At 43.0% G+C, this 27,728-nt stretch overlaps 1 protein-coding gene across 1 annotated transcript in view; it reads left to right on the top strand.

Moving 5' to 3' along the window:
• The window catches only part of LHX1 (LIM homeobox 1), a 58,918-nt gene extending 37,909 nt beyond the window's left edge, over positions 1–21,009 (top strand). The window contains exons 4-5 of the mRNA XM_063291111.1: positions 13,258–13,423; positions 19,115–21,009. Of these exons, the coding sequence (XP_063147181.1) occupies positions 13,258–13,423; positions 19,115–19,494 (546 nt within the window). The 3' untranslated portion in view covers positions 19,495–21,009. The remainder of the gene's footprint in view (positions 1–13,257; positions 13,424–19,114) is intronic.
• The last annotated feature ends 6,719 nt before the right edge of the window (positions 21,010–27,728 follow it).

Raw genomic sequence — 27,728 nt, forward strand, 5'->3', positions numbered from 1 at the left:
TTTTGCCATCTTGGAGGAAGAAAATCATTAAATCCATACCTTCCATCTTTGCTTTTCCCTTGATCTGCCAATGGACCATCTCTGGCTACTTTTGAGACTGAGATGGTGAACGTCAAACGGAAAACCATCTGTACTTCCAAGGTGGTTATGAAGAAGCTGGATAAATCTCAGGACAATCTGTGCTGGAGCCTTTAACATTCTGCCTAGGAAGCACCATAAATCCCACTGGAATTCCATGGGACTTCTTTTCAACTGAGTATGCTTAGCATGGATGGCAAGTGTTCATAGTCTGCATTAGTAAACTTGGAAACTAGTCTCTCTCAACAGCTTGTAGAATAGTAGGGATGCATGTGAGTGAAGTCAGGCTGAAGAGGTAACTCTTTGGAACTGAACTGGGTTGATTTGTATGTCAGGCAAAACTACACGGTCTGTATTGATGGATTGGTTGATCATGTGCCATCAAATTGTTGTCAACTCGTAGTGACCACATAGATTTTCTCCATGATGATCTGATCCTAACCTGGTTCTTCAGGTCTTCCAATGATGCACCCATCGCTACGGTAACTGAGTCCATCTACCTTGCTGCTGGTTCTCCTTTTCTCTTTCCTTCCACCTTTCCCTGCATTATGTATGAAAAAAGAGAGATTTTCCAATCTTGTAGAAAGATGGTCAACTGACCAGAGTAACAGGGCAGCGTTCTGCCCTTGTGAGTTTGACAAAAGCTCCATCAGCCAACATCCATAAATGAAGTGGATGCCCCAGCTTGGGAGCCAGTTTAATTGCATCTCAATATCAGTTGTTAAAGGTAAAGTTATTGTGATTGGCTGGATTGAAAGATGCTGCTGTGTGAACACAATAATTACTACGTGTGAATATGTTAGGCCGTTGGGTATGGAATTCAGCCTCTGGGGCTAAGGTTTAATTTGAAATGTGACCCTTATTCCTCTCTATGGCTCACTTCTCTTTATCAGACAGACACTCAGTGTCACCACGTGTCCACGCAAGGGGAAAAGATTTGTGTCACGGCATTCTTAAAGGCACAGGAGCTCTGCCAGAACGCTAGCGGCAATCCAGGTTTTGAACAGTCCTCCGCATGCTCTCTTTTGCTATCTCTCTTCGTATGTGATTTGCTAGGTGGGTGGTGTGTTTATCAGGAAAAGAGATCTTGAAAAACAGAGTACCTGAAAATATACCAAAAAATGGATGGGAAGCTACAATCAAACTACAATTCAATAGCCCAGAGGAAAATTGTATGGAGAAAATCCTCCATGGGCTCGCAAGGCCCAGTTATGAACATACATTTCTTCTGTTTCTCCCATTTCACTGAGATTAATAGCAAAGTGGTCCTTTTAGACCCAAAGAACATGCAAAATCCATAGGAACCAAGAGTCGCTTACAAGTTAGCTTAGCACAGCCTCTTTGCATTCACTCTCCCAGGCTTCGTTACACAAGTCCAGCAACATTATCCAGTGTTACTTGCTTGTTTATTTGTTTGTTTGTTTGTTTCAAAGATGTATTAGAATGTTTTTTTCCCCCAAATGTATTTGGAATGTTTATTCCAAATCTTTGCCACCCTTCAGCCAGAGAACATTAAAGTATAGGAGGGAAGAAGGAGGAGGAGGAGGGGAAGAAGAGGAAGAAGAAGAGGAGGAGGAGGAGAATTAAAAAATTCTAGCATGAAATACTGCCCAGCCCTTCATTATGCTATTTTTTTTCTCCCTTGCCTTTCCTTTGTTATCTCTAAGCATTTGGGGAAACTCTAGTTCCTCTGAAGGTTAAAAAGGGTAGGGAGAACAAGCAGTAATTTTCAACGGTTGCCTCCTTTTATTTTATTTATTTAATTAATCTCAATTTATATGGCTGCCCATCTCAGAACCATGGCTCTGGGCAGCTGCCAAGGGTTAATAACATTCGTAACGTTGATTAAGGGTTATAATGGTTAATAGCTACCCTAAACAATAACAACATAATAAATACATAAGCAACAGCCAGGATAAAACCTACAAAGGTGTCAAATCAGCATCAACGTAACCATCTCATGGGCTGTCATACATTCTGACCCCCATGCTTTCCTAAGTCTTCAAAGCTTTGCGAAAGGCCATCTAATCTCTAGGGGGATGATGCTCCAAAGGGCGGGAGACATGACAGAAAAGGCTTTCTTCTTGGGTCCCCACAGATGGCACCCCATAATCGTCAGGTCCTGGAGCATGCTTGTCCAGCTGGATCTGATGGGATGGGTAGACATAATCAGGGAGATGCGGTCCCTCAAATTACCTGGCCCCATGCCATTTTTCTTGGCATTTCCTCCAAATACCCAGCACTACCAAGCTCATTCCCTGTTCATTTCCAAAGACAGGTGGGAGCAAAAGAATATTCTGTGCAAAGGAATTGGAAAAACAAATCTGGCTTGTTAAAATGTTCATGTGGCTGGTACTGCTGCGGTTCCTTTACTTTCTATGGCTGTTCCTTAAATTGCTTAAGTTGATGTTAATCTTTAATGAGGCCCCTCCAGCCATAGCTCAGGGCGTATTATTAAATGACACTTTTATTCCTGCCTTTCTTTGAGAGAAGGGAATTGCCTCTTATTCGATCTTTGTGACAACCTTATGAAGTAGGAGAGGTGGGAGGAGGCCTAGTTGGTGGCCACCTTAGGACACCATGAGTGGAGGTCAGGATGGTGGTGGGGATTGAAGTTGGCTTTCTTTACTAAGCTTTCTTAGTAAGCCCATTCATTGAGTTAGGCTACAATTCCCAATTTTGGCTGGGAATCATGGATGTGGAGGTGCAATCATCTAGAAGGCACCAGTGAGGCAAAGCTGGTCTTCGGAATACTTTAACAGTATTCAGTAAACTTGAACTAAAAAAAGCAGTGGGTTTGCACAACAAGCTAAACCAGAAGAAAACTGACAAAAGTTAAAACTAACCACTTGTGCAAGTGCGAATTCTGACACCTTTACCTAACCTGGTTATGGGGTTGTGTGCACCCAACGCTTGGTCCTCATTTTCTTTCTGCTCCTATCAATAGGGATCTTTAATAAGCTGCCCTGTTCTTCAACACAACATGATTTGTTTTTTTTCTTGCAAAGTAAAACTGCAGTTGGAATGGAGATATTGTTGGATGTTCCAGTTTGTAGACTTGGTTATACATAGAAAAGATCTGGAGACCAGAAAGGATGGATGGATGGATGGATGGATGGATCAATGAATAAAAATGTTCCATGACATATCTATTGACCTTGACAGTGCCATGGTACTCTTTGTTGCGTTTGCCAAATATTTCCCAGGAGATTTTTCCACCTGCTTTCCCCCGCTTCCCATCCCAAACCTAAAAGAACAGTCATATGACCAACTCCTGCCACATGATTCTTAGTATCTCCTAGTTATCAACACAAAGCCAGCTGGATATCTTGGTCTGGTCCCTCTCTCTCAGCCCTAGGAAGGAGGCAATAGCAAGCCACTTCCAAAAACCTTGCCAAGAAAACTGCAGGGACCCATCCAGGCAGTTACCGGGAGCCAAGACCGATTGAAGGCACCAAAATATCTATATACTACTAAAACTCTTGTGTTTATGTTTGTACCCTCAAGTTAGCCCAAACGGTGCATTATACCACAACATTTTTTAATCAAGGTACCTAAAATCTGCTAACTTAAAGAATGCTTTAAAAATCCGGGACCCATTACTCCTGTGGAATTGAAATTTCCACAATGTTCAGACCAGTTCTATTTGCAAAGTTGTGGCTGTTGCACTGTCCCCACGGTCACATGATCATGATTTCTGATGCTCCCTGCCAGCTTCCCACAGGCAAAGTCAATGGGGAAGCCAGCAGGAAGTTGGAAGTCACTCCCACTCCCACTGCTTTTTTGCCTGCTCAGAGGCATTCTGTTTCTCTGTTTAGGTAAGGAAATATTGACTTATTATGGAAGTTCATTTGCCCCTATGATTATTTTTCTATTTTATACTCTTCTTAGATGATCACGGGACCATCCAGCGTTGGGGTAAAAAAATATGGTCAGCCTAAAATTTAATGTTCATTCTGGTCACATCAGACTGCGCTGCCTTTCTCTCAAAGGATGACCCAATAGTAATATATAAATGTGCAGTCCCTGAGGGCTGCAGCAGGCTGTGAGGAGTGAACCCTACTGAGCAACTACACCAACTTTGAACAGCATCACTCGGTACCATTAAAAAACAAGTGGAGAGAAAGTTGTGTGCATGCTGCATGCACTGGAAATGCAGATGAAAGAGTGATTTGAGTCCAAGATCCTTCAATCCAGCGCTCCTCAGAGGTGAGGGATTACAGTCCCTCTCTTTCCCTCCAGTATGGCTTCGAGAGCCACGATCTGGAACACCTGCAGGATTCCCAGTTAGCTGCTAGTACCTAGCCAACTTTGGCTGATCTCAAAAAGCAGTGCCAGACATGGTTAGGATGGGAGGCCACTAAGAAATCTCAGCCTGAAGGCTAGGCCAGGAAGTTGGAAAAATGAAGACCTTAAGGACAAGCCACTTCTATAATGCTGCTGCTATGAAAACCTTGTGTCTGTGTAGTCACCAGGGATTAAGCTTAACTCAGTGGAATCCTTGCCTTTTATACATAGAGGATGCCAGGCTTATTCTCATCCCAGGCCCAGGAAAATAAGCTTTCCGGCTGGATTTGCAGAATCCAGTAGGCTGGGTTAAAATCGGGTTGGATAAGTAGTGATTCAGGGTGTTAAGGAAGCCAAGCCGTTGTTGTTGCATGTTGTGGGTGAACCCAGCCATTGCATTAAGCCAAAAGAGAGAGAGAGATTGTGTGTTGTAGTGTGTTACACAGCTGTTTTTTTCTTAAACTAGGTTTAGTGAGTTGTGTGAATTTAACCACTTCAGTCAGGCAGGGCTGTTTTGAGAATAAACTAAGAGGAGACACAATATTCTCTGCTTAGAATCCTTGGAATGGGAGAGAAATGCATGCACCTAAGGAAGATGATTTTATCCGTCTTAATTTGACTCTCCCAAAGAGATCTGTCAGAGCTTTGCCTGGCCTAAAAATAAAATCCACGTACTTGGATCTGGTCCTTGGTTACTATTCATTTCAACAGTTGAAGGAGGCTTAAAGAGGCTGCTTCTGTCAATCAAGGGACTGGGGGCCTCATTGTTGCGTGAATGTCAAACTCACGAACATTTTTTTTGGTTTGGTTTGGTTTGGTTTCTTTTGCTTTTAACTGACTTGCACCTATCTTGTGTTCTGGACTAGAGAATTTGGAGTGAAGAGGTGGGGAATTTTGATCCAGAGATTCTGCCTGCTTTTTTCACAGCTTCTATAGCTTTGCAAAATAACACTTGAAGCTGGCTTGGCACAGGTGAATTGCAAACTTCCCATTTGGGAGAAAGAAACTTTTTTGGGGCCAGTGCAAAAAACTGAAAAATGACTGACAAATGTGATTATTCAGAACCGGCTGTCATTTTTTAAATGGGCTGCCAGCTGAAGGAGGCGTACTTACTGGCCGAGGGGAATATTAGAAGCAGTCGGGGACTTGTGTTTGCTAATCCAATCTGGTTGGCCTGTTAATCCAATTTGGCTGTGTTAAGGAGCTACATCAGCTCCAATTCCTCCCTTGGCTAGAGGGAAAACCCAAGGAAAACAGAAAGATCTCTGCCCCAAAGACAAGCAGCCATTTCTGTTACATCCCTTGCCCCTTACACACACACACACACACACACACATTTAAAAAATAATTTTTATTGCAATTTTTAAAAGAGAAGTTCAGAAAAAGCCGTACACAATTTTTTTAAAAAAAGAGTAATATGCAACAAGTTGAAAACGACCTGATGGCACATAATCAATCAATCAATCAATCAATCAGTCAGGCAATCAAATATCCAACAAATTAATCAATTATGGAAATGTAGTACCAAAACAAACAAAAAGAGAGAAAAAGAAAATTAAGCAAATAAATGGAAAGGAGCCTAAAATGTGAGCATATTAAATTAATACAAGTCACCTAAATTTATTATTCCGCTGTTGCTTTTTCACACCACTTGAAATAGTCTTGACTGAAGAAGTTTATAGATTCTTTTTTTTTAAAAAACATAATCATATTCATAAGCACATATTCATTTAATCATGTAATTACAATGTATCCATTTGTGCATAAAATAGTTTATTCTTGTAAAATATTATGAACGCACACACACAAAACCACACACACATGGAATATAGTAAATTTCTGGTTTAATTAAATCGTGGATCTGGATTGGGGAGGTGTCTGCAGGGAGAAGGTCAAGAAAATCAAAATGGTGGCCACAAGCAGGGGTCCAATTGCATGGTTGTGGCTGCCATCTTGACCATTTTAACCTCACCTGCAGACACCCTTGATCCAGATGATGCCAGATGAAGTCTTTTCTCCAGCATTCAGCCCCACCATTTTAAAACCAGTCAGTAGATTTTGGCCTGCCCTACTAGAGGTAGTCCTCGACTTATGATCATTCATTTTACAACCATTCAAAGTTATGACAGTGCTGAGAAAAGTGACTTATGACTGGTCCTTGGACTTACGACCATCACAGTGTCCCCAAAGTCATGTGATCAAAATTCAGGTGCTTGGTAAATGGCATGTATTTAGAATGGTTGCAGTATCCCAGGGTCACATGATCACCATTTGTGACCTTCCCAGGGGGCTTCCAACAAGCAAAGTCAATATGGGAAGCTGGATTCGCTTAACACTGCAGTGATTCATTTAACAACTGTGGCAAAAAGGTCATAAAATGGGGCATGACTCATTTAATGACCATTTTGCGATGGAAGTTCTGGTCCCAACTGTGGTCGTAAGTTGAGGACTACCTGGATGGCTATTAATCAGATTGCAATGGCTAGCAATCTAAATCAAAGTTCCTCTCTCTGTCCACTTGCAGCTTATCATGGTACAGTCATGCTCCGAGAAAACCAACATCCCCCTTGGGACCTTTTCACACTGCCGGGTTGAACTGCTCCTCACCCATCCTTAAGTCAACCCAAACCCTACCAGCACGGAAGGTGTGATTCTCATATTGGTTCCTCTCCTGCCCCTGTTCCTGTCATTATCGTAAGGGGTCCCTCCGAGGTCCCGGAAGACAACGATGGACAGATCTGTAGCCCTGGACAGCATCAGGCAAAGAGGGAAATAAGACTTTACCACCCACTTAGCTGAGGATGACTTAAGGCTGTCTCAGGCACAGGCCACCATCATAGGGACAGGCATTGAAAAGATTGCCATGACATGCGGGAGCCATGGGTTAGATGCCGGGGGGGAAAGGCCCATCCTCTTTCCCTCTCCCCGAGCTGAAACTGTCCCACCACAGTTTCAAAGCATGAAAAATCCCCCATTCTTGGTCCTCATCATCTGGCAGGTGAGGCCGGCTGACCTGGTGGTAGGTGGGGTGACCGAGCAGTGTGTTTTAGGAGTGGTGGGGGACAGAGGCACACCCCCTCCTCTCCGCTCACTAGCCTTGCTTTGCCAGCTTTTGCCCTCCCCACCAGCACTTCGTTTCTCAAGTCCCCTTCATGCCTTTCCTCCTCTCTTCCCTTCTGGCACCAGCTCCTTCCTTGGGACTCAGCTAGATAGAGAAGAAAGAAGAGCTAACTCGTTGCTTTGGGCAAGGAAGGGATTTTGTGTTTTGCATTATTTTAGATTACCCGTAGTCTTCACTTAGTGACCATTCATTTAGCAACGGCTCAGACTTACGATGGTGCTGAAAAACCAACTTGCAGTCGGTCCTTGCACTTGGAACCATTGTAGCGTCCCCGCAGTCACGTGATCACAATTCGGGCACTTGGCAACCGGTTCGCAGTTTCGACCATCACAGTGTCCCACGGTCACGTGATCGCCATTTTTTACCTTCCCAGCTGGATTCCAGCAAGCAAAATCAATGGGGAACCATGTGATTCACTTAACAACCATGTGGTTCACTTAATAACCCCTGGAAATAGCTCGTAAAATTGGGTCGGATTCCCTTAATGACCGCTTTGCTTAGCAACTGAATTTCTGGTCCCGATTGCGGTAATTAAGTGAGGAGTATCTGTACATTTGTGCTTTGCATTCTTCTGAAACAGATCCTTAATTTTAGATGCCGCAGCCCCATTTTTCCTCACTGCAGTGTCTAGAAAATAAGGAGGGGTGTTGAACTGAGTTTTTAGTTGCTTGATTGTCAGTTTTCCTGTCCTTGTCAGTTTTGTCACTCCCCCCACCCCCTGCCCCACCCAGGAAGAGACAACTGCCCAGCTGCCAATCAGTTTCAGTTCTCTGCTTCTATGAGACCTAGTCATTTGGGTCTGCTTTCCTCTTCTCTGGGACCATTTTGGCTTAAAGGAGCTAAGGCAGAGACCCCCAGGGAGACCCTCACCATTCTTAATGCACTGCCCCATTGGGGATGCTTCCCCTTCCAGCTGGTGACTGGCTGAAGGGGGATGGCAACCGATCCAGAAGAGAAAACCGATCCCCCATCCTATCACAACCGGAGCACTCAACCATCAGGATGACCTCAATCAGCAGGGGTGCGGAATAGAGGCAAGACAGATCAGCAGTGGGGACAGTGAATGTTATACCAGTATTATTTTGTGCCGATTCAAGGCTAGTTGTGTGTGTGCGTGTGCCTTCAAGTCAGTTTTGCAAACCCAGAAAACTCAATTCATTAACCAGGCTGAGCATTTGCACTTGGGCCTGCCTAACAGGAGAGGTGAAAATGGGGTGATTCAGGGTTTGGCATTCAAAGCTGCCTTTATGCACACTCTTGTATCTGCATCAGCTGGGCAAGAAAACTTTTTCCCCTCCCTCCCCCTACTTCTTAGGACCAACACAAGGAATGGTCACTTAGCCCAGACCCCATCTTCCAAGGAGGGTCTCTGGTTTAGACAGGACCACCTTTGGTTCTTTACTTAAACATATTAACAATACAATTATTATTATTGTTATTATTATTGCCTAGGGGCCTCACAAGCTGGGAATGGTTTGCACTGCTTTGAAACCACCATCATTACTTTTATTATTCTCATTATTAGATTTTTAGCCCATCTTTACTGTATATAAATTCCCCTCTCACCCCTATGGGTGGTGTGTGTCTTCCTCAACCTTGGGTCCTCTATCAGAGGCCTGGGAGTTTGAGGGTTCTGAGCAGGATCTCAGCTGTTCCTAGCACTGCACTCTTCTGGACAGAGAGCTCCGATGTTGCTCCTGGGATCTGCTGGAGCCACTCTCCCAGCTTGGGAGTCACAGCCACTGGGACCACTTTGGCCTTCACTTCCCACATCATAGAGCCCTCACAATCCCTACTACCACCATCTCTATCTCCCTATCCCTCTCTCTCTCTATCTAAAATCACCCATCTGCAAGATTAGTTCTTGCAAAATCCAGGCCTTTAGTCCCCCTTACTCTAAAACTAATCCTTGAGTACTGCTTTAAGTTAGGCACTGCTTAAGATTGCCAGGGAGTTCAGCCCAAAGTTGAGTTGCTTTCTGCACCTCCTGAAGGAGAAGGCTCTCTGTGTTTGGACTAGCTGGACCAGCAGTTTTTTGATCTAGAACCAGAAGAGATTTTGAGGGTAGGGGAGGATGGGTGTGTGTCCCTGCAAAATACCCCCCTCCCCTGACACACCCACAGCACAGCTGCAATCTCTTTTGTCAAGGTCACCCTCAAGGGTGCCTTAAGGACCGTTGGCATTTTGTGACTACGTGCCTTATTTTTTATGCGAGTGTATACATTGTTCCTCATGGGCTGGGAATGAAAAACATAGATTCAACTCATGCTGGGCAGGTTTGTCTGGATCTAAAATGCCCTGAGGAAAGTATGTTAATCTTTCTGACTCTGACATCAACTTTCATCCTCAGTAGGTTGCGAGTCTGTTGAAATTCTCTCTCCACACAGTTTCTCAACCTCAGCAACTTTAAGCTGTGTGGATTTCAACTCCCAGAATTCCCCAGCCAGCTATGCTGACTGGGGAATTCTGGGAGTTGAAATCCACACAGCTTAAAGTTGCTGAGGTTGAGAAACACTGGCTTAGTGTGTTCCATTAAATAAAGTTGTTTTGGTTGTAACCACGTTTATGCCTTAGTGCACCCTATGAAGCCAGTAAAATGTGGTTAACTCAATAAAAGATGGCGTAGGTCAATGCATGACTCAATTGAAAGGGTATATGTATTATGCTAAGCCATGGCCTGTTAACCATGGTCTATTCAATCAAACACAATTGGCTAAGTTCGCAAAAATGGAGACTGTGGCTTCTCCCTCTCTGGAAATTTTAAAGAGGCTGGACAGCCACCTCCTGAGGGTGGTTTAATGGGTCTTCTTGTCCATGGCAGAGGGTTGGACCAGATGATCTCTGGGATCCCTACCAGCTCCACAATTCCATGATTCTTTGATTCTGGGGTTCTGTGAAATATGCTAAGCCAAAACCAAGCAAAGCACATTATAATTTTAAGTAGGCAGAGATCTGATTGAAACAAGCCCACCCCTACCCCCATAAGTCAGGATTATTTAGTGGTGCAAAGACCCTTTTGCACAACAGAAAGGGGGGGGAAGCGCATGGGAGGCACACATTAAAATTTTGTCACCTTCTAAACTCAATCAAGACCCAATCAAATTGCTGTACTCACATGACCCTTTTAATGTGATGATTGAATTAACCCATTTTCTGGATTCATCCAATGTATTTAACCATAAACTAGCCGAGTCACCTTGGTTTCCAGGAAATGATATCACACACACACACACAACATCCAAGCTTCTCAAGTTGTATGAAGGCATATTAAAGCAGGAAGGTCTCTAACCAACCCCGATAAGCCTGTTGTGCAAACAGTAAGTTTTTCTTTGGGCACAGCATGAAAATCTCTCTAATGGGGCTGCTGTACACCTGGCATTGGCAAACTGAATTAACCATTTGTGGCTCTGGGGATTTGGGCCAAAGGGAAAGAGAGGTGAAATGCCATGAGGTTCAGCCTTTTAGATTTTGTAGGTCTGCAGTTCCTCCTGCAGAGACTTGTTTGCATCCACATAATACTCTCCACCTTGTCGGAAAAGCAGGGGGAGGAATTTTAAAAATTGAAGCCAATCTCTGCCCTATGGGACTCATCCTGTGCTCTCCTCTTTGTGATCTCAGCTCAACTTGTTCTTCTTTCTGTCCTGCTCAGTGAAACTTTAGAAACCAGACCGCAAAAGGCCGTCTCATACTCCTGATTTATGGCACCCTCCCACCTTGTGGTGATACAGGGCTCCCTGTTCTGGCTGCTACATCAGTGCAGCAATGGTTGGGCTATGCTAGCAATCTCTAGGGAGAAACTAACAATTTCCTTTGCCAGAAATGAATTGCAGGAGCCAAGGCCCTGATCTCAAACTGGGGCTGAAAGGGCAGGTTGCTCAGCAACCCCCCACTCACTGGGTCAGTTCTCACCCTATGGAAAGGAGAACAGGGATGCATCGAGTCACAGACAAGGTGCTACGTGGCTAAAAGCTGGGGAGATCCAGGTTCAAACCTCTTCACAGCCATGGAAGCTCACTTTGGACCCCTCACTCTTTCTCAACTCAGCCTACCCTATCTTATCTTATTAAAGCCTACCCGTTGTCTTATCTCTACTTGTTGTAGAGATAAGACAAAGGGAGATCCACGTGGAAACCACCTTGAGCTTTGGGGGGAAAATGCAGAATGTAAATCTAACACATCCTGGCCTTGGTAGTCTCTTTGCAGGGAATAACATTTTCTCTTTCTTGAATTTTAAAAAGAAGCCCTCCCCTCATTTTGGAGGGGACACCCTGATCTTTTAGGCAGGTGACCAACTAGGCTGTCTCGGGGCAAAGTCCAACTTTGCCAGGAAGGCCTAACTGATGCAAACATCTTTGTTGGTTAAGCGGCCAGCTTGACATCTTCATGTCTTTAATTTTTGGAAGACCTCAGCTCCAAGGAGGAGAAGACCAGTTATTGAAGGAGAAGCAGGAGGAGGAAATTCTTTTGTGCCCACCTGTCCTAACAGTCAGGAATCATGCCGAGACAAGGAGTAGGTCTCTAGTGTTTATTGCTGCTACATAAGACAGAATCCTAACAAACTGAAGAAGCGTGGGAAAAACCCAGACAGATAAACCCCAAAAGTTAAGGCGGGTCTGATCTGTGTCTCTTTGAATGGCTGCTTAATTCCTCAGTACTACGCATGCGTTTTCCCCCCTGGATAGAGGCCCCCTCCTGCTTGCCATCAGTACTCATGACACCACCCTCCCAAATCACAAAAACAGAGAAAGGAAAGGAAAAAAAGGACAGGCAAGATAGAGATATAGAGAAAACGCCCATAACAATAGCATGCACAAATTTTGAATTTACTGTGTCCACCCAACCTGCTTAACAAGGTCAAGAGCTGCAGTTTCCTTGCACACAAGTAGAGATGGCCAATTAGGGTTAAACTCGTTTAGGTTTTTGGCAGGAACGTAGCATATCATTTATCTAATGCTTTGGCAGATTTATGATTCCATGGGACGTGGAACTCAGAACATGGTGAAATGTGCAGTGCCGACATGGGCACCTTATCCCCAAATCTTTGCTCTAAACCATGGTTCTCTCTCTCTCAAGATTTCTGTACCTACAGATCTGTGCCACACACTACCACAAACTGAACATTATAATTTAGTTCTTTGTACCTAGCCAGGCTGAAGGGTTTGTGTATGGTTTGTCTTGTGTAACCCAGAAAATCGGTTTAATCGAGGAGACCATGTGTAATGCTTCCCAGACTGATAATAAAAGACTCAGAAGTCATTCAAGTAAACCACCAGTTGCTAACTCCTCCATTCTCAGTTCACAGAAAGGCTCTTAGGGTGAAAATTTTCCTAATTTCAGAGTGCTAAGAATTCCAGCAACTGAACAATACCAATATATCCCCAGAGCAGAGACTTCTTTAATGCAGGTCGTTAATGTTTCAGGAGCTTTTAAAGTCTGAGTTGTTTTGGAGAGCTGTCCCTGATTTTCATCATGCATCTTTACTTCAAAAGAACCCAAGAACTTCTGAGCAGTCTTTACGGATCAGAAGTTCAAAAGCTGTGAGGAGGGCAATTCTAGCAGCTGCAGAGCTGCAGAAACAAAGCCTGCTTACAGAATCGCCATACAAACCTCCTCAAGCCTCTTTCTCTTGTTCACTCAGGGCACCTGGTGCTTGGTTTCCATCCTGATCTAGTACTGTTAATTGCTTGATGTGGTCTCTGGTTGTTTCCCACTCACCAGGAGAGAGGGACTAACGTTCACCCCACTTTCCTTTTCTCCTTCTTCCCCGGAAGGTTTGGTTCCAGAACAGGCGCTCCAAGGAAAGGCGCATGAAACAGCTGAGCGCGCTAGGGGCCCGCAGGCATGCTTTTTTCCGCAGCCCCCGCCGCATGAGACCGCTGGTGGACCGTTTGGAGCCGGGCGAGCTCATCCCCAACGGGCCCTTTTCTTTCTATGGAGGTGAGTAAGCGTGCAGGATTGGTCCCTGGGGAACTGAGACGCATCAGGCTGGGATTGTCATGAGTAAGGATGGCGAGCAGGGGGCTCCCATCCAGGCTGTAAAGCGCATGCGTAGTACTGAGGAATTAGGTGGCCATTCAAAGAGACACAGATCGGGCCCGCCTTAGTCTTTGGGGTTTATATGTCTGGGTTTTCCCACGCTTCTTCAGTTTGTTAGGATTCTCTGTTATGTAGCAGTAATAAAACACTAGAGACCTGTTCCTTGTCTCAGCGTGGTTCCTGGCTGTTAGGACAGGGATGCCGGCCAAGAGTTGGGATCTTACGGTTCTGGCCTTCAGCTCGTTCCTAAAGGACAAAAAAAGACAGGAGGGAAAGATTTTGTTGTATATTTTGGAGAATTTAAACAGTAATGCCAGAGGGATGCATTATTATTTATTATTATTATTATTATTATTATTATTATTTAAAATGGTACCTGAGAAAAAAATAATGGGGATGTATTCGGGCTCACAGCCACAAATATTTTTGTGGTGAGGAGACTTCACAATTGCCACCCAGAGTCACTGTGTGTGAGTTGGGCGGATATATAAATTTGTTTAAGAGTCCTCCCTTTGGGGGGAGATGGGCGGTGGCTAAATTTAATAAATAAATAAAGGCAGAAAATAACAAGAACAGCCCCAAACATATCATATCATATCATATACACACATGCACACAATTTTATTAAAAGTTTTAAAAAGGGAGATAAAAACTAATACAAACTAATATAAAGTGAGGAAGAAAAAAGAAAAAGAAATCAAAGAGAAAGCTAAAAGTATACGAAAGGAGAAAAGAAAGTAAAAGAAAAAGAAAAAAGAAAGAAAAAAGATACAAAGAAGTGGCTTCCTATCTTTTTTACAGCAGTTATAAGTACAATTATAAATTTACCTCTTCCTTTAAAGTCACAACATGTCTCTCTTCTTTCTATATCCTATCCTGTCTAATCATCAAAACTATAAATCATAAGTTCATTTTTTAATGTTTTCCGCAAAAAGTCCATAAGGGGTTTCCAGTCAGCAATAAATGTAGATATTGCCTTTTCTCTAATCAAAGAAGCCAATTTGGCCATCTCAGGGAGTTTCATAGCCCCAAACATTAATAGAGATGCTTATATATAATTTAATTAAATTCATTAAATAATATTAACATTATTTATTAGGCAATTATTAGGTATATACTCTGAATGTAAAACCAGTATCTCTTTCATTAATAACTATGTTGTCAGTACAGGTAGTCCTCATTTAGTGACAAGGGTTTGCAGTTATGACAGTTACTACTCTGTGACCAATCCTCGCATTTACAACCTTCACAGGTCTGTAAACAAAGGAAAGCTGAAGTAAGATAAGCACAGTTGTGGTTTCACTTAGCGGTCAAGTTCCTGGTCCCAATTGTGGTCGCTAAATGAGGACTCCCTGTAGTTTAAACAAAAGACGAAAGATTTTGGTTTCAGTTTCTAGAAAGCAGGGTTTGTTTGGGTCAAAACTGCTGTTCAACAGGTATTGCAGTGATGGATCCAAGTTCCTAGTATGGTTTACAAGGCCTCAAAGGTTAATTTTTTAGTGTGTTTTACTTACCTTACACCTTAAAGGGCTAAGAGCTTTCCTTCATTTCTATTTCCAAATGAAAGCTGAACATTTTGAGAAAGAGAAAGGGCCTTTTAACCAAATACCCTCCCCTTGCTGATTTTATTTATTTATTTGTCATATTTTTATTACCGCCCATCTCCCTCACTCGGGGGACCCTGGGTGGTTCACAATAAAACATTTTGCCTGTAATTTCATAAAAGGATGCGGAAAAAGGATTTCAGAAGAATAGCAACCATGATTTGATGCTGTCCCTTGGGGGAGATTTGTCTTTGTTAAATCTTTTTCTTCCAAAAGACAGATGGTCTATAGAATTCTCCCCGCCTGGTATTAAGGCTCAGGAGGTAGGCAATGGCATCCGGTGGGGGTCAAAAAAGTCAAGATGGTGGTTGTGTAATTGAAGCTTTTAAATGTGTGCCAAAAGATTGTGCAGTTGCAGCCACAACCTTGACTTTTTTGACCCCCCCATGAATGACCCTGGTGGAAGGCTAAGAAAGAGCAAGAAAGGGAATGAGAGTATTAGCATCACAATCATAGTTATTTCTATGCTTCTGACCTAGCACCAAATTGCCAATCTACATTGTCTGTCCTAAGCCTGTTCAGAGTCTCAGCTTCCATTTAAAAGTGAAGTCTCTTACATTTTTATTTAAAGGGAGGTGAACAACAGGTCTGGGCAATGCTTTATATTGTGTGATGATTGCCTTAATTCAAATAAAACTCCCAGACTCAGAATCTTGATTCAGGTTCTTGGTTTATTTAGAAAAGAGTGCAAACAGGTAAAAAGCTGAGAATGAGGAAAGCGCGCCCAAACTCAAACTAAATAGCGCCTTTGCAAACCTCACCCCACCCCCTCCCTCACAAGCAGCCCTCCCCACATTCCCAGGTGCTCCTAACGAGCTCTGCTGATCAACGGGCAAAAAGACCTTGACATTTAAGAGATAGCCGAAACACATTCCTCCCTGGCACAATCCCGCACGTCTCCTGTACAAGGTTCCCAGCAGCACCCTCCCAGCCAGCACACGTATCAGCACCATGGCAAGCGAACCGTTACGGTGTAGCGACACCGGAACGGTGAACATGACATATTGTTCCAAAAAGGCATTTGTAAGTGTGTGAGGGCATGAATGTAGTGTCTGTCCTGCCTGCAACTCCTTAAAGCAGTGGGATCTCATGTCTGAGCAATTCTGGGAAAAGAGGTGGCTGCTTTAATAAGCTGCATCATCTGCCGAGTAGGGCAGAAATGTGTGTGTGTGTGTAATAAAGCTTGCTAATAGGTGCTGTGTACCGTATATACTTGCGGATAAGCTGAGAATTTTAGGTGCCAAAATTGGGCTCGGCTTATCTACAGATGGGCTTATCCACGAGAATATACAGTAATATATATTTTTTAAGTAGCCGCATATATTCCTGTAGAAGCCCATCCATGGATAAGCCAAACCATGAATTTTCATGAGTGGCACATTTTTCATTGTATTTTGGTTAAAAATTTGAGGGTTGGCTTATCCGCAGATGGGCTTATACTTGATAACATATGGTACGTGTCATGCCGCTGCATGCACCAAAGGACTTTTTTGGGATCTAGTCTGAAGCACTGCACTGCCGTAATAAACCATGAGTAGACAGTATCCTTCTGAGCCGACCAGTTTGGGATAAACTTGATTTGACTTCCTTTCTCATGAATAAAGTTGATACCAAGGCACTGAAATGATTGACACACTCTTGGTCCATAGTTATGGTTCTCGTTCTTGCAACTTTTTAATTCAACGTACTTAACAACTATATGGACCAATCCTATGAACCTTTACTTAGAAGCAAGCCCTGCTGTTCGAAATCTTAGTGCAGTCTTCTCTAACATGTTCTAGCAGACTTGAAATAAAATTTATTTTTCCTTTTATTAATCATATTTATAACCTACTGAATCAACCATCAAGTCCCAGTGGTCAACTCCCAGTGTAATAAAAAAAGCATCGTATATAAGAAAAAACCAATAAAAATTAAAACAGCCAATAGTCGGATTATAATTAAATGAATCCAGTTTTAATGGAGCCATCAATCCCCAATATAATCCATGCAAGAATAGGAACATCAATAAATCAAAACCCAAATTAAAATTATGGCAACAATTATATGTGAAATGCCTATAGAAAAAGCTCTGTTTCTTTTTTGTGGCTCTGCTTGTCAAGTGAATCTAGTCTTTTGCACTGGTTTACAAGTCAGTATGTTGTACAAACGCAGAACATGGGTTAATTCAGTAACCAGGTTAAGTGGGCTGTTACGAACAAAGCCAATAAATATGGGGCTATCTCATATTCCTCCCTGATTGGGGGACAAGAGAGAAATTACGAGGACCCACCCCGTTAGAGGAAAGGGTTAGGGTAAATGTAATAAAGAAATATACATGATAATATCATTAGATCTCTGACTTTTCCATGGACATGTTTGCAAGTTCAAGAATTAAAACTGAAATGGTTTTTATCAAACACAGGCAAACACAAATTCCTAGTCCTTATGAATGTGCAGAAGGACTATTTAAGCCAACAGTTTAATGCCATCAACTAAATTTCAAGTTTTCAAGCCTGTTGATTTGTTTCTTTTAACCATCAACCTTCAAGTTCTTCCTGTGTCCAAATCTGGCACTGTGCAGCTCTCTTAAGCAGTTTTAGATCTGGTTAGAGCAGTGTTTCTCAACCTTGCCAAGTTTAAGTTGGGTGGACTTCAACTTCCAGAATTCCCCAGCCAGCATGTTGAAATCCACCTATCTTAAACTTGGCAAGGTTGAGAAACACTGGGTTAGAGAAATATTCTGATCTGGAAGCCATTTATGCCCCAGAGGGAAACTTGGATGGGTACCCAAACAGTTTAATTTCCAACAGCAACTATCAGATTCATGTGCAACCAAAGCGTGGGAAACATCTACCTGCAGTATAAATGTCCCAGTCCCTATAAATCTATGTTGTTAACATTGCTAGAACAAAATTTCTGTCCATTAGTTTTTAAATAATTTTTTTGAAAATCTGTTATGAATCAATACTTCCAGACTTGCAAGAGTAGGAATGGTCAGGTAGACCAGACAGGAAACATGACCAAATGAGCTAATTCTACTTTATTGTAAGGCTACCTTAACAGAATCTTGCAAGTCTGAAAGTACAAATCTCCCACCATCTCCTTTACAGCCTGAGAAGTCAGGGACGGTCCCTTCTGAGCCTCTTTCTCCACCCATTATCTAGCTGCGGGCTATGCCCTCTCTTATCTGATTTTTATTTCTATTTCTTATTTTTTCTATTTTGATGCCCATTTTTTTCTCTTTCACACTTTTTTTTCTCTTTTTCTGACTTCATCTCACCCATCCCCTAGTTGCTGGATACAAGGAACTCATAGCTCTTGGTAGAGGTGTGGCTTGCTTGCATTCAGAAGGCATTCATAATTAGGCTAAAATTAGGACATAGCATCTCTGCACCCTTATTGCTTCTGCTTCAAGATCTAAGAACTACTTAAAGACTAATCAGCTGGTGTAAAATGTGATGGCCCACATGCCTGTGCGTGAGACCTGCTTCAGGAGGGATATAGCCATGTTGTTGGCACTGACTGCTTGCCCATATATTTCCAAGAACAATGCAAGGTGCTGGCTTTAGACTCATAAAGCTATACATGGCTTGGACCCAAGTTATAAAAGGGAGAGTCTTCTCTCTGACCATCCCATTTGAGTGGCCCAAAAGGAGTTGCTTTCTTGTTCCATCTTTTTAAGAAGTTAGGGGACAGGAACCTGAAAGGAGGCTTTTGTGATGGTGCTCCATCTTTATGACCTCCACATCTGTAGCATTGCAACAAACCATAAAACTTGGGCTTTTCCCCTGCAAGAGTTTGAAATCTTTCCGACACAGGACCATGTTTAAACTTTCATGTTAAGTCTGTTGTAAATTTACTTTTGATGCTGAGGTGTTGGTTTAATTCATTACCGTGGTAGCCATTCATGGTTTGTACAAGTGGGCAAAGTAGAAATCGTATAAATAAATAGACCAACAAATAAGTAAGACATCTCTTCCTTTTCCTTCTCTTCTCCATCCACCAGATTATCAGAGCGAATATTACGGACCCGGGAGCAATTATGATTTTTTCCCACAAGGACCTCCCTCTTCTCAAGCCCAGACTCCAGTTGATCTCCCCTTCGTACCCTCCTCAGGACCATCAGGAACCCCACTCGGGGGAATGGACCACCCTTTACCAGGACATCACCCTTCTAGCGAAGCTCAGCGTTTCACAGACATCATGTCCCATCCTCCTGGAGACTCTCCTAGTCCAGAACCCAATTTACCTGGTTCATTGCACTCCATGTCAGCAGAAGTCTTCGGACCAAGTCCTCCATTCTCCTCGATATCTGTCAACGGCAGTGGTAACTACGGTAACCACTTGTCGCATCCACCTGAAATGAATGAGGCTGTTGTATGGTAGCTTTAAACACCAGGACTTGGTTTTGAAGGCATGGGCCAACCAACGTCCATCCTGCTGATACTGAGATGTATAGAAATGAGTTCAAAGAAATAGACTTTTTTTCCTTCTGCCTTGCATTTGTTTCTTTCTTTTTTTCTCTCACTTGGCTTAATATTGGGAGTTAATTGAATAATTCAAAGCCCAGGGAAATTTTGCTATAAACTGGGGGACAATCTTAACACTATAGAATGAAGACAGACTTTTTTTGTACTGAGTGAAAAAGACACTGATGAAGCGGATGGGTTTCGATACTGCAATATATTATGGGATGGCATATACTTGGATGCCCATGTTCACTACACAGTCCTTCTAGGAATCCAGAGGAATATCTTTCCACCAGGAAAAGAAACTAGTATTGAATAAAAGCAAGCCAAGGTCAATAAGAAGAAGGGGAGGGAAAACGAACAGCTTAAAAGAATTCTAGCGATTTAAAAAATTATGATTTTATTGCTTTGTTAAGTTTGCCTCTGAAAGTTGAACAGAGTCCACGATGAACAGACTTTTTAAGCCTCTGAAATGCCTGACAGGCAGATGAAATGTAGTTTATTTTATTGTTCTTTTGGGAAGGGTTTCTGGGTTCAGGGGGTGACCAGAGTAACAAATATTTAAATGTTAAATCAACTTTTCTACCTTCTCCAAGCAACACACACCAATAATCCTCAAAACCCAGAAGTCCGGCTTGACTTCTACGTTTAAAAAAAGAATGACTTGAAAGAATGAATAAAGTGTTCTACCTTCACAAAAATAAAAGCTAAACAAACAAACAAACAAAAATAAAGACTCTATGGAACTAGAAAAAAAACAGTCAACTGTTTACGTCGAATATTAAAATTCAGGATCTCAATGTTTTACAAAAAATAATCCTGTTTTAGAACCTCTTGTTCAAAAGCAAAAGTATTTTGAGCAATCAACCAAAATAGTTCATCTTTTTTTTTTCCTTCTATTTTTTTTTCTGTAGATGTAATAAGACAGTACAGGGCTTGTGTTTCACTGTGCTAGTTTGTTGCGGTGGTGTTTACAGAAGGCAAAGAAGACATACCTTTAAAATCAGACAGTTGCCAAATAAAACAATTCTATAGCACAAAATACTCTTTGGGGTTGTTGGTACCCACAGGCCAGGAAAATCTTTTAAACAAAGTGTTATAAGGTTAAGGGGGAAAAATTAACATCTTTGCTAATGTTTAGTCCTGTTCAACGTTAATGGAATTGTTAATATGACTTATATAGACCCACACAGGTTTTATTTTTGTGTCTTTAAAAGAAAAAAAGTCCAAAATATTTAAATTTTATGATCAAATATGCAGTCAGCAGCTGCTACTTTTTTCTTTATATATTAAATTTCTCATAGGTCTTTTATTGTTCAAATAAAACTAAGCTTGTGTGACCTCCAGTGCATATTAGACCATTCACTGTATGAAAGGGGGAAAAAGTTGGATTAAAAAATTTGTGAATTTTTAATAAAACTAGAAAATCTGATATTTAGATAAGCTGTGTTTCATTCAGTGCTTTAAACATCGCTAAATGAGACTATCCAAAACAAATAGGTAAAAAAACGTGGATTTCATTTCAGGGAATTCTCTACAGCGGTGTTTCTCAACCTTGGCAACTCTAAAATGTATGGACTTCAACTCCCAGAGTTCCCCAGCCAGCATGCTTCAAGGTGTGTGGACTTCAACTCCCAGAATTCCCTAGCCAGCATGCTGAGAATTCTGAGAATTGAAGTCACACAGTTGCTAAGGTTGAGAAACACTGCTCTACAGCACTGGTTCCCCTTCAAAATTCAATAAGCAGCTCAAAGACGTTTTACAAGGCAATCAAAAGCTGAGATTGATTTTTTGATCATTAAGTCATTTCCCATCCCATTCAGCTTGAAGTGACAATCTACATCTTTGAGAAATTTTGAAGGGAAACCTAACGAAGTTCTTCTCTGACTACAACTACAACTGCAAATACAAATTACAAATCAGCAGTTTCCACCCTTCAGAGGTGTTAAAGACATGAAATTAAACATGTCCCAACTTTCTAACAAGTGAGCTATCTCTGCTGTACAGGTAGTCCTCACTTAATGACCATTTGTTTAGTGATGGTTCAGACTTACAACAGTGCTGAAAAACCAGGCTTACAACCGGTGCTCACACTTACGACGATAGCAGCATCCCTGCGGTCACAAGATCACGATTTGGGTGTTTGACAACTGGTTTGCATTTATGACTGTCACAGCATCCTGTGGTAATATGATTGCCATTTTAGACCTTCCTGGCCAGCTTCCGGCAAGCAAAATCAATGGGGAACCACGTGATTCACTTAACGACCACATGGTTTGCTTAACTATCACAAAATGCAGGACTTGGACCACTAATATCTAAATCAAAACCCAGCCCCAGCTATGGAAAATCAGTGGGTGAGGTGGTGGTAAGGGAAAGCTGAAATAGATATTTAATCAATATTTTTCATGGGATTTTTAAAATTGGAAGTGCATTTGAAAGTTATTCTTCCTGGATCACAGGATTCCTCTGAGAGTAGAAGACTTTCACAGTCTGACAAAATGTCACATCCCATGAAGACACGGTAATGGGCATTTTCTACAGCAAATTGCCCATCTGCTCACTAGTGACCCATAGCTCACTAAAGTGCCAGAGGATGGGATGGCAGAGGACTCAGCAAGATCTTCATAGATGGCACTTAGACTGGCCATATCTTGGCTGCAAAAATCCAGGCAACTTCTAAGAACATCTCTTTGCTACCCCCTAGTGGTGATACACATTTTTGTAGTCCAGAACCCATAGCTCGAAAAAAGAGAAGCCAGATGTTCTTTTTTTTATCCATTCATCATGTCCAATTCTCGGAGACTGCCTGGGCTAGTCCCTGCAGTTTTCTTGGCAGGTTTTTCAGAAGTGGTTTGCCCTTGCCTCCTTCCTAGGGCTGGGAGAGAGTGACTGGCCCAAGGTCACCCAGGTGGCTTTGTGCCTAAGGTGGGACTAGAATTCACGGTCTCCCGGTCTCTAGCCTGATGCCTTAACCAGAACCAGAACCTTTATAAATTCTGCTTGACTACATACAGGTCCCTTGTACAGGCTTAGAAAATAAAAATGATGGCTGGTTCCTCCCCGGTGCTGTGTTTGGAAGGGTGTCCCTTGCCCGGGGGTGGGAAGGAGACAAAAATAATTTGATGTGGCCAAGATCATTGTGGGGGCTGGAAAAAGCTGGCATGCTTTCTGGTAAATGGATATTTTGCAGTGGCCATGCTTAGCATGGCAGCCATTTTGTGCAAAAGCTACAACCCCCTTCTCTTGGCCAGGGCTGCGACTAGGGGGGGGCAAGTGGGGCATGTTCCCCAGGCACCGCGCTGGGGGGGGGGCTCAAAATGAGCACTGGGGGGGGCGCCAAAATGGATGCAGAATCCATGTTTGCCCCGGGTGACGCAGACCCTAATTGCGGCCCTGGTCTTGGCAGCCATTTTGTGGGAGGTTCCACAACATGCTCCCAAAATTACAATCCAGTGCATCCTCTGGAAAATAATGCAAGTGTACAACCAATATGTGCATGCACACATCTCACACTCCTATGTGCACACGTGAGCATATGCATACACTTCATCCCAAGTGTGCCCGTGACGGCTGTCAAAAAAGCCAAGATGGGGGTGACTGTATCAGCAAAGCCCTGCCCCTTTTATGCACCTGTGTGTAAAAAAAAGGGGGGGGGCTTTGCATGCATATTAAAAGGGGTGGGGCTTTGCGTGTCCTGACCCCATCTTGTCTTTTTCAACCTCCCCCATGGATGCCTCTGTGTCATTCCTCTCTGCTCAACACTGGCTTAAGATTGCCATGTGCCTATGACTGTGTTTGTATATCAATCATGGCTACTTTTGTACCCCGCTAGCTGCAACAAAGGAGGCTGTGATCTTTCACCAAATAAAGAAAGGAGGTGGACAAGGAATATACAGGTAGTCCTCACTTAACGTCCACAATTGGGACCAGAATTTTGGTTGCTAAGCAAAGTGGTCAATAAGTGAATCCGACCCAATTTTACAACCTTTTTGTGGCGAATCACCACAGGCATTAAGCGAACTACGTGGTTGTTAAGTGAATCACGTGGTTCCCCATTGATTTTGCTTGCCAGAAGCTGATCAGGAAAGTCAAAAATGGAGATCATGTGACCACGGGACACTGTGACAATCATAAATGCAAACTGGTTGCCAAGCACCCAAATCGCAATCATGTGACTGTGGGGATGCTGTGACCATCATAAGTGTGAGGACCAGTTGTAAGTGGGTTTTTTTCAGCACCGTCATAAGTCCGAACTGTTAATAAACGAATGGTTGTTAAGCGAGAGTTACCTGTAATGTCCATTCTCACAGGGAGGGATGGCATTTAAAGTATTGGAAGAAAGGTGAGATCTAAATATAATACATGACTAAATCAGTGCATCAAAGAAAAGTTTGGCATTGCAAGTGGCCATCTTGGTTGTATTTCTGGCAAAAGGGATTCACCATTTTTCTACACGCTGCTTTTTTTCCACAGGTACCACCTCCTGAGGCCAAGAAAACCACATATATCTCAGAAATTCTAGGAGCTGAGCACAACTTGACAGAGTCTTTACTTTTTATTCTCCAGAACAGGGCAATGAGAGCTCTCTCATTCCAAGAACACTGTTTTTTTTTTCTCTCTCTCCAGGAATACAGTTCTCCGAACTAGAGTGTCCCTTTCCATAATATGGCCATCCCTTTGGATCTGGAGGGCACCCAGTTGGAGAAGGTGGCTATAAATCCACTTGGATTTCCCCCCCTCCCCAGATCCAGATAACTCCCACCCTGTTGATGTTCAGGAGGCTTTCAAAGACCTGGCCATTCTCCCAGGCTCTGGAGCAGAGTGAAAGTTGAGCCCCTGCTGGATGGGTTTTTGTTGGCTCTATGTCCTTTTGGGGCACATTCATGATTTCTTTTTGTTTTCTGTAATTTTTTACTTTTTAGATTGTCAGCTGCCTAGAGTCATTGGGAGTCGGGTGGCCTACAAATTATATAAATGATCAAATAAATGAGGAATGGGGTGCCCTTAGCCACAGGAAGGAGCTTATTTGTGAACAAATCTGCGCCAGATTGGCCAAAAATGTTAATTGAAATGGAGAGTGACCCCATCAGACATGCCTTGCCATAATATTTACTGCTTTTCTAGGTTGGAAAAAAAGCATTAATCTGGGGGGGGGGCATGTAGAAATGCAAATTTTATGTGGCTCAATATATTGACCTTGTTTTCCAGCAAGGCTGAATGCTTTGGTAAACACCCCTATAAACTACTCAATTCCCTGAGAGTTTTGTATTTTTTTCCCCCTTCCATTCATTTTATGACCTGAATGGCTGCATCATCTTTTTAGGAAGGACACCATGCTAAATTCAGTAGGATGCATCCCCATCAATATGCATAATTATGCTTTTCTGCAACCTTTCTTGTTCTGAAATGTTTCATACAATCTTGTTGTTTGGAAACCTGAATGCCACATACAGATAGAAAAGTTGGAGAGAGGAGAAAAAACCCTAGTAATGTGAATTTTCCATGCATATAGTGAATTTTCCAAAATGTAAGAGGGTATCAGGCTTGATGTCAATTGAGCAAGTCTGGAGTCTGGAGTAAATTGCTTCTTAAAGGTAAAATTTTGCAGAGGTGTCCACAGGGGTGGGGTGGGGAATAAAGATGGCAGCCACAATCACTTGAACAAAGCCCACCCCTTTTTACAAGCATAAAAAGGGGTGGGGCTTCCAGCATATGATTGTGGCCGCCATCTTTATTTTTCTGACATCCTCCCTTCAGATACCTCTGAAACTTTGAGTTGCAGTTGATGCTGAGCCCTTCATGGACATAGTCATGTATTTCCTTTGGAAATAGTTTGTTCCCAGCGTCTTCCAAGATTCTTTTCAAAAACTTTCCAGGCTTAGACCCAGGCCCTGGTATTTCTCCATTATCTCCCATCCAAGTCCTCATCAGGTCCAATCCTGCTAAGCTTTTCAAAAGTAAAAACACTTTCAAATTGAGCTCAACTCCTGATGGCTGTATGGATACCACCATTCCATTTTCTTGCCAACAATCCTCTTTGAGCAGATGCTACATAGTATTGATAGGGATGTAAGCAAGATAAAAATATTAATGGTGTGAAAGTTAGCCAATCAATGACATAGTTGTGCCTAAATCACACATACAGATAAAAACAATATTTCTGAAGCAAGAAGTACACCTCCCTTCTTTCTAACCAATTTCCACTAAACTGTGGATTGTTTTAACAAAAGTTTGTTGAGGAAGCCACAAAGGCTGAATTTACACGTAACACTAAGCCATAACCTTTGATTTACCACTATTGGGTTCACACATCACACTAAGCCAACCTTCATGTGAAAACTACCAGGCATCCTGGACTGAAGTACTTATGATTGTATTTTTTTCCTTGGAAGTACAATGTTGGAAGAAGCACCAGGAAAACACAGAAAAGACAGAAAATCTCCTTCAAGACTCTTGGTGACTTCCTTTTTTTTTTCTTGGCTAAAGTATAGAATTTCCATCTTCTGCAATCATGTTTTGCTTTTCTACTTCCTAGTCTAGCCTAGAGGTTTCCCACCCAATTCTAACCAGATGTGATCCTGCTTAATTTTTTGAGACTAGCCAAGGTTGACTCAGTATGAATCTCATTAAAATTCTATAAGCAAGGCAGGGTGACAGCCAAATTAAAAATCTGTGTGAATGCACCTTTGCAACCAAGTTTTTGGCATGGAGTGCTCCAGGATTCCGTCTATGCTCAATTTCAGGATACTCCATTCCATGCCTCTTCCTATTTCCATGCATCCTTCTCTCTACCGTTCTGTGACTACAGGTAGTACCCACTTAACAACCATTCATTTAATGATGGTTTGGACTTACAACTTGTACTGAAAAAAACTTATGGCCGGTCCTCACACTTACGGCCATTGCAGCATCCCCAGAGTCACGATTGTGATTTAGGCATTTGGCAACCAGTTCACATTTATGACCATCGCAGTGTCCCATGGTCATGTGATTTTTATTTTCGACCTTTCTGGAAAGTTTCTAGAAACCAAAGTCAATAGGGAACCGTGTGATTCACTTAATGATCACCACAGAAAGGTCTAAAATCCAGTCAGATTCACTTAACCACTGTTTTGCTTAGCAACCAAAATGCCAGTCCTAATTGTGGTTGTTAAGTGAGGACTACCTGTAGTCCTCTATATCATGGGAACCCAAGGAATGGGTTAAGTGTGTTGTCTGAATGCAGCCACTGGAACCAAAGGAAAACTAGCAGCAATGATAAGTGGAATAAGGTAAAGGTAAAGGTTCCTCTGCACTTTTGTGCCCGACTCTAGGGGCCAGTGCTCATCTCCATTTGTTAGCCAAAGAGCCAGTGTTGTCTGAAAACGCTTCTGTGGTCATGTGGAATGCTGTTACCTTCCCTCCAAAGTGGTACCTATTTATCTACTTGCATTTGCATGCTTTCAAATTGCTAGGCTGGCAAGAGCTGGGGCCAGTGCGGGATCTCACTCTGTCACATGGCTTGAGTCTGGAACCCAAATTTGCAACCTTCCCCTCCACAAGCCTGGTGTCTTAACCGCTGAGCCTCCTGGAAAGTGGGGAGGCTACCAAATCGGAGATGCAAAATCCAACTGACCACTAGATGGCAGCAAAGAGATACCAACCCCTCTCTTCCGCCCCCTAGCAGTCGCTCGGTGTTATGCAGTGGAAACACAGTGGTAGGGACGAGGTTGCAGAGGAGAGCAGCGACGACCTGCACGTTCAGAAACGTGCCACAAACCTCACAGGTGGTATAAGGCAGCGTTGACCGGGTGCTTTCCTTCCCATTCTTTGCCCCCACCCCCAGGGTTGCTACTGCTGCTCCCCTTTCGTTTCTCTGCCCTCCAGCAACCCCACCGCTGCGCACCCTATCCGGGGACGGCTCGGCAGTTCCCGTAACCACCAGGTCCCGCTTCTCGTGCAGACGAAGACCCGGAAAAAGATTCCGGCGACTGCCGTAAAACAGTATCAGGAGGCGGCTGGAAGCGCCCGCGCGTGATTCAAAGACGACATCTTCCACGCGCTGCAGAGCGCCGTCGGAACGGAGGCCCAGGGCAAGGCAAGGCTCGAGGCCCCGCCCATCGCCGTTTCCCTGGAGAGAGGCCCCGCCCCGCCTCCTTCTGGCGGGCC

The sequence above is a fragment of the Candoia aspera genome, chromosome 1 (genome assembly GCF_035149785.1).
Source record: "Candoia aspera isolate rCanAsp1 chromosome 1, rCanAsp1.hap2, whole genome shotgun sequence".
In the NCBI taxonomy this organism is placed as follows: domain Eukaryota; kingdom Metazoa; phylum Chordata; class Lepidosauria; order Squamata; family Boidae; genus Candoia; species Candoia aspera.